This window comes from Sciurus carolinensis, chromosome 9 (genome assembly GCF_902686445.1).
Source record: "Sciurus carolinensis chromosome 9, mSciCar1.2, whole genome shotgun sequence".
In the NCBI taxonomy this organism is placed as follows: domain Eukaryota; kingdom Metazoa; phylum Chordata; class Mammalia; order Rodentia; family Sciuridae; genus Sciurus; species Sciurus carolinensis.
Window position 1 is genome coordinate 128760476 of NC_062221.1, and position 11918 is coordinate 128772393.

Below are 11918 nucleotides of genomic sequence, written 5' to 3' on the forward strand. Positions count from 1 at the left end.
TGTAGGTTTTATGCAAATACTACATCATTTGACCTAAGGGATTTGAGTATCCACAGATTTTGGAATCCGTGGGAAAGAGGGTCCTAGAACCAATCCCTTGTGGATATTGAGGGACACCTGCCTGCATACAGAAATTGGTCATAAGACAATCTCCACATGAACCTCAATGAATTTAATCAGACCTATCCCTTCGCCCACAGAAAAATCCAGCCTACACACCTGATGAGTTGGTTGCTACCAGCTCATGCCCACCTGCATGTTCTGCAGAGGCCTCCAATGCAGTAAGCATTAAACAAAAGCCATTACCTGAAACCCACTTCATCATCCTTCCCCAGCACTCCCTCTCCGATAAAAGACATCAGTATTCAGTCTGGCAGAATAAAAGTTTCAGAGGCACCCTTCAGCTACAGCTCTTTCTGTGTCTGGTTATTAGGTACGGAGAACTCTTAAACCCCTCCCATGACCATGACTTAAAGAATATACTCTTTGCATGGCTTTGAGATCCCCAATGTAGATATTCTTGATGCATCTTTCTTCCCTAGCATTCACTCAGAACAAGGCTTTTGGAGTCTCACTTGAACTCACAGTTTTCTGACCACACCATCAGCCTTGGGGCTCACTGTTTAACCCATGGGAAGCTACCCTCTTTTCTCTTGCCTCATATACCCCACCCCCAAAACATGACCTCTCCCTTCACCTATGTGAACTAATGGACCCCATGTTTCTTTCAGAACCAATTCAAATATTTTTTTTTGGTAAACCCTCCCACGTGTCTCTACTGCACATTAAACTGACCCTCGTAACTCCCCAGCAATTTCCATATGCATGGCTGTAAGGGCTCTTATTTAGTGTTAGCTGGTTATTTTTTTAACTAATATATTTCTAACTGGTTATTTATACATCTGCTTCCCCACTGTATTAGAATCTTCATGAGAGAGAAACATCCTCCAATTACTATCGGATGTTCTATAAATATTTCCTGGATGACTAAATCATTAACTGAACAATTGAATTAAACTATAAAGTCATTGCAGTGCCCCCTAATTTTAAAAGTGTCAATGACTTCTCACAGTTACTGGAAACTCCCTTTCAATGTGTCTCCTGAGGTTGTCTTACGCATTTCTTCTCAGGGGGATGTGAAAAGTTAAGGGAGACAATGAGAAAATAAAGCTATCAAATAAGAAATAAAGGAAGGAAAGGAGTAGGAGGAGAATCTCATCATAATTCTAAACCATCAATTTTCCCCATGACCCTGAAGAGACCAGACAGCAGCTTCAAAAAATCACTCACTTGATGGAGTCTGCTCAGAAATAAGTTCTGGAGGGGTGGGGGGAGATTGGAAAACTTCTAAAACCCAAAGTGTTTTTTAGTGTTTGCATTTGGTTTATCTGGCATTCAAATGTCACACATGACTTTGAAATCCACACACTACCCATCAGAACATTTCACAGCTCAGTCAGTTGTATTCGTTCATAAGTATATCTTGCCTTTTCAATTACCATTGCACTTGAGGTATGGGTAGCCTTGATGAATTTCACTAAGAGCCTCCCAAATAAAGCATGGCTTAGACATGTTAATTGAGCAGCAGTATGAAACCCTGGAGCTCGGCCATCTTCATTTTGAATCAGAGAAAAATTTGATCAGCCAGATCTGATCCCTCATGTCACAGAACATAGATGAAAAAATAATTTAATGACCAATCAAGGTCTTGCTGCACTGGTCCTTGCACAAGTCATATGGGTATTTCCCTCTTAAGATCCATGGGACCATCTTGTTCTCCTCATCCATATCTTACATTAGAGAAAAAGTGGGATCTGTCTTCTAGACTGACTTCTCTGAGGTACTCTTTTCAAGTGTTTTCTAAAATGCCTTTCCCAGAAAGATAATCCCACTAGATATTCCCAGATAAAAGAGTTCCATGGTTTTATACACACACACATACAGAGAGAGAGAGAGAGAGAGAGAGAGAGAGAGCGCATAGTATATCCCTCCAGCAGAGATTCCTAGTACATAGCAGCAATATTAAAGATGTAAGAAGAGTAAGAAAACAAATTATATTAAATTAACTGGATCTGAATTTCCCAAAAATCATCTCTATAGAATACTTTTTCTATGCCACTATTAATATCACATCAAACAAGACTTTTGCAAAATTTTCCCAAAAAATACAGGATCCCAGTTACATTTGAATTTCAGATACAACAAAATTTTTTAGTGAATGTATGCCCCAAATGCTGGTCCCAAACGGGATATAGCTATACTTAAGCATATTTTCTTTTTTAAAAGACCCAAACCAGCAGAGGGATGGTAATATCTTGTGAAGCTGTCCTGAGGCAGCTAGGCAAAGTGACCCATGTCCCTATTCCCAGATACTCAGGAGGATCCTGAGTTCAAAGCCAGCCTCAGTAACAGTGAGACTCTGTCTCAAAAAAAAAAAAAAAAAAAAATATGGGAGGCAAAGGTGATAAAAAGAACAAGTGATAGAGATGAGTTAGGAAGTGGTAGGATTTTTCACTACAGCAGCCTTTGCAGGCACTCATTGGGATGGAGCTGATACTTGCTGTACCAACATATGCCCTGAAGGTTGTGGGGTCACATCAAACAGGGCAGGGCAGACATCAGGGGTCTATCCCGCCATTGTGGTAGGATAGTCCACTAAGCCCTCCAGAGTGAACATGCTTGCCTCAGCACCCCTGCATAGGGTGGCCACACTTAGCACATATAAAACCAGGACTCCTGGTTACATTGGAATTTCAAGAAAATGACAAATGACTTTTTGCTGAGTGAAAAAGGAATAGAAGCCTTTGTCAGTACAAAATCTAACAGTGCAGAAAAACACAGGTAGCCCTGAATGATCCACTCGCATATTAACTCATCAGACCTTGAGATCGAAGATGGAGCCACAAAACCTGAACAGTGTTGCCTGCATATTTATAGAAGTCCTCAATTAGAGGTCACTTAGCGGTTCCATCTCTGAATTTTCTTGGACAGGTGAGTCACAGTGTAAATCCTCATCCATTATGGGAGAGGGTTATATAAGTGAACTATAATATCTCTTCCAGCACCAATATCTTACAAAAGATGTCACTAGTCAATGAAAATAAAGGCCAGACTTGCTAACTGAAGATGAAATTGTTTGACTTATGTACACCAGAAGGAAATATAAAACTCTGTGCCTCTGTTTAATTGACAGAGCTGTTGCCAGGTCCATGTCTATTTTATTTCAAGTCACAAATAGCTAAATTATTTTTAATTATTGTGGTTATTGCCAGAATTAATTCCTTTTAAATAAGCAGCAATGATTTGCATCTCAATTTTGGTCTAGAAACAGTCTCCTTGGGATTTAAAAACAAGCCTCCTAGAAAGATGGCCTTTTAATGCTGTTAATAATCCCTGAATTTATTAGATTAGCTACCAAATGTGTTCTTTCCCTGCACTGTTTCCTAGAGCAGGGCTCCATTTGTGGGCCAATGGAGAGTGGAATCCATCAACTTCCTCCAACACTGGTTTTACAGTGACCAGCGTGAGTCAGACTTTCACATCTTGCCCTTTCATCCTTACGACCACATTATGAAGGGTGGCAAGCACAGGCTAGCTGTTCTCCAAACCATTTCCTCCTCTTCCTTTGCCCACATCTAGGTCACGTGAGCCAGCCTCCTTCCATGTAAATGTGGCCACATAACTGGAAACTTGCCTGGGAACCAAGAGCAGATGCCACCTGGTGCATCTCCAGAGCTGGCTCCTAACAGCTTCCCAGGTGCAACCCCACACTCTTTGACCATCTGCAAAAGCCAAGGAAGCTGGAAGAAGCACAAGAGAAAGTCCTTATGTGCCTAAATCTCCTTATAGAGAACTGCCTGCTAAGCAGGTACACCCCTTTGAGACTTGATTTGAGCAGGAAATCTTATTATGTAGCCACTGAAACTACACAATTTATCTTTTATAGCAAAGAGCCTAGCCTTAGCTCATACTTGAAGTTGGCATTACCATCCCCATTTGACAAAGCGGGACAGGGTCTCAGAGCTCAAACAACTTAGCTTACTGTCGGGGGGTAGAACTGATTCAATACCAGACCCTCTGACTCCAAGTCCTGTGACTTTTCTCCAAAAAGGTTGCCCCTCTTCCAAAACTCTGATACCCAAAAGAAGAACATAGGCGTTACAGCCCATTCGCAAGCTTTTCTTCAAAAAAAAAAAAAAAATGTTTTTCAAACTCATTCCAGAATTACATGCAGAGATAAGGGAAGAGTCAGTGAGTTAATATCTTGGCAAGAGCTAACACACAGCTTGAATTCTTTCTTTCTTTTAATTAAATCAATTTAAAGATGAATGCAACTGGTAATCCCAGGATTTATAACTATAACTTTTGTCTATGGGGTAAGCTTTAGGGGAAAGTCATTTTACTTTCTAGTGAGTTTTATTTTTGTGTCTCATCATTTACCATGGGAAAGGAAGGACACTCAGATTATTGAACCTGTACTTTAAACCACTGAGTTTGGGGTACTCTGTCATGGCAGCCCCAGCAAACTAATCTGAGGCAGGAGAAAGAAATCCTGAGATCAGTCAGGAGCTTATCACAATACCCTGGTGTTAGGTAACAGCTGTCCTAGTAGGTAGGGTTAAAGGAAATGAGAAGGAAGAGAAAGAATTGCAATTGCTACTGGGGAAGGAAGAATAACTCTTGGTGTTTCATTAAATGTGTGAAACTGGAAAGAAAGGAGTAATACCTGATGGCAGGATGTCAGTCCCAGGTGATGGGAAAGATAGTGAGTGGCACCACTAGCCAAGAGACAAAAATTGGTATGATAAGAGGTTTTAGCAAAATAGTTTCTATGCCATTATGCAATTGGTGCACTCCTAAGAACACTTGCATTACCTTTTTTTTTTTTTTTTCAAAAAGATTTAATGGAAGAAAAACTAAGTTTAGGGGCTAGAATTTCAGGCCCAAATGACAAAGTAAATCTTTATGAATAAATTTCAGTAGTGAACATTTGTGTGAGGTGGGGATAATAAGCACATAGCTACATCATTTACACTTCACTAAACAAATCCTACTGTTCAACCATCTTTTTCACTGCTTTGACTAAAAGATCTGACCAGAACAATTTTAAAGGAGGGAAAGTTTTTTTGGTGGGCTCACAGTTTCAGAGGCCTTAGTCCTTAGAAGGCTGGCTCCATTTCTCAGGGCTCAAGGTGAGGCTGAATATCATGGCAGGAAAGTGTGGCAGAGGGAAGCAGACCATATCATGATCAGAACTCTCAGAGAGAGTCCACTCATCAGATACAAATATATACCCAAAGCCACACCCCAATTCCCACCTCCTCCAGCCACACCCTACCACTTCAGTTACCACTCAGTTAATCCCTATTAGGGATTTAATCACTGAATGGGCTAAGACTTTTACAACCCAATTATTTTTCCTCTGAACCTTCTTGCATTGTCTCACACATGAGCTTTTTGGGGACACCTCACATCCCAACCATAACTCCTACCCTTGACCTCAAACACCTTTTAATCAAGAGTAATCATCCGTCTTTCTTACAGGCACCAACATTATCAGTCACATAATTCTTACCTATCTTGTCACCCTTATCATTTTTTTCTTCCTCAAAGAGAATTTTAATGTGAAAAACTGTATAAAGCAGAGATTTGGTCTTCACAATTAGAACGCAAGTCTTCCAGCCTCTTCAACAGAACTATAAGATACATAAGAGAAAATATTTTGGCTTTATCGAGTAAAAATAGATTATGTGATTGAATTACAGGTATCTCATATAATTAAGCCCCCAGTATAATTTGAGTTAAGTTGATTTCTGAACATAGTCGTCACAGAATATGACCAACAATAACAAGAACCTGCTTAATATTACCTTATCTTAAAGCCAGAGTTCCCTGATTTCATATCCTATACTTTTAAAAGGTTTATTTACTTGAATGAATGGAACTAGTCATAATAATCCCTAACTGGATTTTGGAGGAAGCAGAGACACTGAGCCAAAGAAGAAAACAGTAAATTATCCCCTAAGGACTTGATTTTGGACTTGCACATAGATGTGACCTTGTGGAACAAGATACTTACTTATCGGGTGGAGAAGTATGTACTATTTAGTATATGAAGACACATGGGTAGTGTTTTTAGTATTTATTATTTTTAGGAAATATGATTATCAAGGCATGGTCCTAGATCTCTCTCAACTTCTGACAGTGCTTCCAGTTAAAACTTCAAAGTATTTATTTTTCTACAACTTAACTCTATCACTGCTGAATATCATTATACCAAAACTATTAATAGGGCCAGGCACAGTGGCACGCACCTGTAATCCCAGCAGCTCGGAAGGCTGAGTCAGGAGGATGGTGAGATTGAAGTCAGCCTCAGCAACTTAGTGAGCAGTGGACCCTGCCTCTAAATAAAATACAAAATAGGGCTGGGGATTTGGCTCAGTGATTGAGTGTCCCTGAGTTCAATCCCCATACCTCTCCCCTCCCCCCAAAAAACCAAACTGTTAATAATATTCTCTAATAGTATTCTATTATCCAAAGTCTTTTATCCAAGACTTTAATTGTGAGTTTATTCCCTACTCTTCCATCCTTACACACAAAAACTTCCCAGGTAAATGAATAACTATGACATTCCAAGTATTTCCCTATTCATTTTTTAATAAGGCACAGAACGACTTACACAGGGCAATTGTGTCTGCCTTTAGTAACTTTCTACCTGTGCTAGTGAGCATAGTTTCCCAATCATAATTGTTTTATAATAAGGAATATATATTATTTTTTAAAGAAAGAGTAAAAGTTTATTAAGTTACATTCAGTGGTAAGAATAGAAGACAACTTACTCTGTATACATTTTTAAAAATCCACAGAAAAAAAGTACATGAACATTACATCAAGAGGATGCCATCACTTGGAGTTCTAGAGAGAAAAAGTCACACTGCAGCCAGATCTCCAGGGTTTCGTACTCCTGGTTTGCAAATTCATTTTTGCATCTGTTTCTGTGTTTCTAATCCTCTTCATTCTTCCTTCTGATTGTTGCTTGTGATCATCAATGTTGGGGAGGGGGACACAAATCAAACATAACGGTCCAAGTGTGCTTTAATAACTCTTATTATGTAATTAGTAAAACATAATAAAATGTCTTTTTCAGGTAGACATGCTAGAAGATAGTAAGAGTGACACTTCATATATACATAGTGCTTTGTCCCTAATGTGTATACTAGGATTTATTTATTTGATCCCTGTAATACTTCTTTTTTTTCTTTTTCAGTGATTTTTTAAATTGTTCTTTTTAGATATACATGAGAGAAGAGTGTATTTTGACATATCATGCATACATGAATTATAACTTATTCTAATCAAGATCCCATTCTTGTGGTTGTACATAATGTGAACTTTCACTAGTTGTATATTCATACATGAACATAGGATAGTTATGTCCAATTCCTTCTACTGCCTAGGAAATATATATTATGAATCATATCTTATTGGTAGAACAGATAATATCATAACCAATTTGAGTTGTTAAAATTCCTTTGGATGTTATTCTAGGATATTTGTCTGGAAATGCTAATTGAGTTTAAAAATAAGCAAGTACACAGTATGAGAAAGATTGATGCTTGAAAATCTAGTAAGTAAAGGTTCAGGTTCATAAAAGTAAATAGTCTTTCATGAAAGCATTTACCAAGCCACAGGTAGGAGTTTCCTGAAATTCTAAAAAACCAATAGGTTTTTACCAAGGTTGAGGTCAGAGATCAGAGCCAACCTTCATCTCCCTCTGGGTAGTTTTATAAGGCACTGGATGGGGGCTGGATCTCACCTACCTACCATTCATTCCTATCATTTGATCAAGTCTCTATATATTCCTTTAAGTCTTCCAAGCTTTTTGTCTCTCAGATTTAAAGTCAGATACTCCAGATGTAGGTCAGAACTTCAGGTTTTATCACAGTTTTGTAAGAAGCATGCACCATAAAAGGTGCATTCTACCATTTGTAGAGAATTCATGTGATGTTGCATTGGTAAGCCTTCATCTGCACTGGAAAGGAAAAGGAAAGTATTTGAAGGTAAAAAGTGAAACCCAAGGGAGTCAGAGGAAGAAGACAGAGAAGACAAGTGATTTACTTCATAAAATTCAACCGTGAGCAGCGTAAGAGCAGGAACATAGGGACTTTGCTAACCACCACAGACTCAGCATTCAAGGTACCCTAGTGTTTGTCAAAGAAAGGACAAAGGGAAAGAGGGAGGAAGGAGAATACCGGGAGGGAAGAGGGGAAAGATTTCAGCTGGGGAAGACAGTGTCCTGGAGGTAATAACCAAGAGGCTGCAGTTTGGAATGATAAACAAATTCTAGAAATGGATAGTGGCCACAGTGACATAACATGAATGTCACTGAAGCATACACTTAAAAATATGTAAAAAGTCAACTTTTCCACTACGTATATTTTGTCATATAAAAAAGTTAATCACCTTTAAGTTGTTTTTGTCACTGAAGTATGAACGTCCTCTGTGTTCCCAAACTTTCCATAAAGTCTTCTAGACACACGATGCCTTATATAAATGGATTAAGTGGAAATCAAGAAAAGGAAGTGATGTTAAATGCCTGAATTGGGGCAGTCTGAAGAGAAACTGACTATAAACTAGGAAGAGGAGCCACAAAATGATCTAATTCTTCTGAAGTAGGTGCTTAGAGCCAAAGATAAGACAAAAGTAAGACACTGTCCCCAGCCTCTCCATTAGCACAGTCCCTAGAGACATTGGGATCAGCCAGGACTTCAGCAACTAGAAGAGGGAGATAGAGCTAATTGAATTTCCATATCGAGAGACAGGAGACTTCAGTTGATACCGGGGTTCCACACACATTATTTCAGTGTATTACTGAAAACAGAGGCAGAAGGTGCTATCATTATCTCTGGTCACAGAGGAGCCATAACTAAGGTGTGGGGAAGTGAGAGAACTTGCAACCAAGCGAGAGAACCACGGAAGTTGTGCTTCTTCCCCACGGCTATAGGATATTAGACATGAATTGCATTTCTAGGCCCTAGGCTAAGAAGATAAAGAAATTATCATTACCCAATCTTTTAAAAGTGTGCTCTCCAAAACAAACTTTGAAACTTGTCCATTTATCATTTAATAAGGCAAAGAACAGAGAGAACTTTCCAAGTACAAATAGAATAATTCTAACAGCAAAACAAAACAAAAAAGATTCCCCAAACAGAAATGAAAGCAAGGAAATAGCTTGGCAAGGTCCCTACAATGCCTTGGAATGTTCACACTACCACCATAAACAGCCTAAGCAAGAGTTTGTTCATATCAGTCCATAAAAGCAGTGTCATTATATATTATTAATATATCAGTCTGTGTTAGAGGGGATTTGCCATTTAAATAAAAATGGAAAGAGAAAACATCTCTGTCTTTATGTTTTTATTGAAACCTACAAAGCTGAAAAACAAAAGAGAAACACGTTTTTAACAAATAGTCTCTTAGTCTCTGAAGAACATGGAAAATCTCTAAATTATTCGTGAAGAAACTGAAATAAGCAATAGATGAGAATCACACAGCTCTGAAAGAGCCATTTAGAGTCCCCCAGTGATTTGTATTTTAGAATAAGCCAGAACATTTCTAAAAGCCAGAGTATTTCTATTAAAAAGAGGGAACTTGGAAGCAAGGTACAGTAGAAACCACATCTTTCTTTCATGAGCTATTAAGATGAGTCATATAAAGCATTTCTTTGATAATGAAGACCCTTACAGTAGAGTCAGCAGAAGGAAAAATTGAACGTGTTGGATCTGTACAGATATCTCTATACGTTTTGCCTCTGAAAAACCATCAGTGAAATAAGAAAACTACTTTGCACTGGCAACAAGATCATGGTCAGATTCTCCAGGTGGCTCTGCCCCTACAGCTCTGAGAAGAGGCATCCGTTGATCCCAGTCTGTGCCCCTCACACATTTCTATAAAAACCATCTGCTTCTGTTTCTCCTTCAGCAATTCTGAAAAGAAAATATAGAGGTGTGTTTCTGGACATAATAGATAAAAAGCAAGCCAATTAGCAGCCAGCTCTCACTCTCTAATAAAAGGAAAAAAGAGTCCTCACCTGGACTCTCCACCCACCCCGGGCCTTCTTTTTTTAAATCAGTGTAAGCAAGAAGTATTAAAATAGTTCCATATGTTTTTGTGACTCTTGTTCAGTCTCCAAACCTCACATACATGGAATTTGTACTGACCGAGAGCGTGTTTGGGGGTCTACTGATTTGCAAGTGAGAGAAAGATAAAGAGGGAGCTGCCTTTTTGATACAGTGAGTCTCAGGCCTTGCCAATCCATTTCCTTTCCTTCCTCCTGCTTCCTCTGTCCCAGCTGATCATGGAGGAATCTTTTCAAAGGTTTCCACTGTGGTCTTCTGATTGAGCAAGACACTGAACCTGTGATTGACTCTGAACCTCTAATCCATTTGTCCCTTCTCTGTACAACTGTCTGAACTACCTTGTTTCTTGGGCAACTTTTCTTTTTCCTCTATGGAAGCTACTTGCTTCTAAAATTTGAGGAAAATATAGAGGACAAATGACTCCATTAAATTTCACAAACCTCACTTTACTCTGCAGTCAAAGACTGAATAAATAAAAGGTAAGGCAATCCCTTGCTTGTCCATGAAACACAATGACTAAACCCAAACTCTAGATTTAGAAAAAAAGAAAAAAGAAAAATCAGACCCCAATTCAGCAATGGCTGATTCACAGTCAACAAAAACCCTTTCAAATAAAGAACTCTGCTGAGACATAATGTTTGCAATGCCAACTAATGCAAGTTTATTGAGAAATATATAGTGAGACAAGTTCCCTTCTTCAAAGACACAAAAGCAGAAGCCAGGAGATACAGCAGCGAGGTCAAAACATGTCAAAGCATCAGGAAACATGGAGAGGCATCCACAGCACCAGGCATCAACCCTTAAAATAATCTTAGTGCTGGCCAGAAAAATTTTAGAGTGCCAAAGGTAGCTTGTGCGTGGCGAGCAGCCAGCAAGGAGGCAGTCCATGGGGGTCAGCGATGAAGTTTTTCAGGCAGCATGCTGGGAGGTCCTGGAAACACAGCTGGCAGGGCATGAAGTCTTGATTCACTCAGTGGCTCGGACCCACTTAGCAAGTTCTTCGGCAGCTGGACACACAGGACTGCTGGTACGTCCTGGAGACCCCACAGGTTGGTTGGCAGATAGTGGAGACTCCTCCCACTGGCTGGCAGGCAGAAGAGATGCCGCCCACTGGTTGGCAGATGCTGGAAATGCCTCCCAGAGGCTGACAGCCACTGGAGACAAAGGTGAGTGGCCGGCTGCAGGGAGTTGAGCAGGAATTGGAGACACAGGTAGTTTGTCGAGAACAAGTTACCTGGACTGGATTGGAGATACAAGAAGTTCTCGGGTAACAGGTTGGCTGACAAACTGTGGGCTCGCAGTTGGACTCCTGGCAATGGTCCAGGAGCCAAGAGCCAGTCTGGAAGGAACTGGGCAAATAGATGCCACTCAGGCAGTCAACATCACGGGCGGAAGCAGTGGTGACGGGGGTCACCTGGTTAGCACAGAGTCCTCCAATGGGCCTGGAAGAGCAATTTCTTGTGGAGCAGTTGAAGGACATGATGCTAGAGGGCTGCAGGTATCTCACTGAAGTTAGCTCCTGAATTGTGAATGTCCCTTGAGGCTCCTGGGCTTTTATATACCCTTGCTAGTGGGTGGGGCTCCTTCCCTGGTCTCCCTGCTTCTTTGGCTCATACCCGCTTGCCTTAGAACATCTCGTGAATCTATGAGTTAATTGTCTCTTGAGAAGCCTTCCCCCTCATAAAGAAAGTTTAGTAGTTTGGTAACTAAATCATAAGTCTCCTGCACTGTACTTACTCCAGATTAAGAAGGTCAGTGGACAGCTTCAAAGCTGTTGGT

At 40.0% G+C, this 11918-nt stretch overlaps 1 protein-coding gene across 1 annotated transcript; it reads right to left on the reverse strand.

Annotated features, from left to right (window-relative positions):
* Positions 1 to 11127: 11127 nt before the first annotated feature.
* Positions 11128 to 11631, reverse strand: LOC124992334 (keratin-associated protein 11-1). The gene has a single exon (XM_047563027.1). The coding sequence runs from the start codon at positions 11617 to 11619 to the stop codon at positions 11128 to 11130; it is 492 nt and encodes a 163-aa protein (XP_047418983.1). The 5' UTR covers positions 11620 to 11631.
* Between the last annotated feature and the right edge of the window lie 287 nt (positions 11632 to 11918).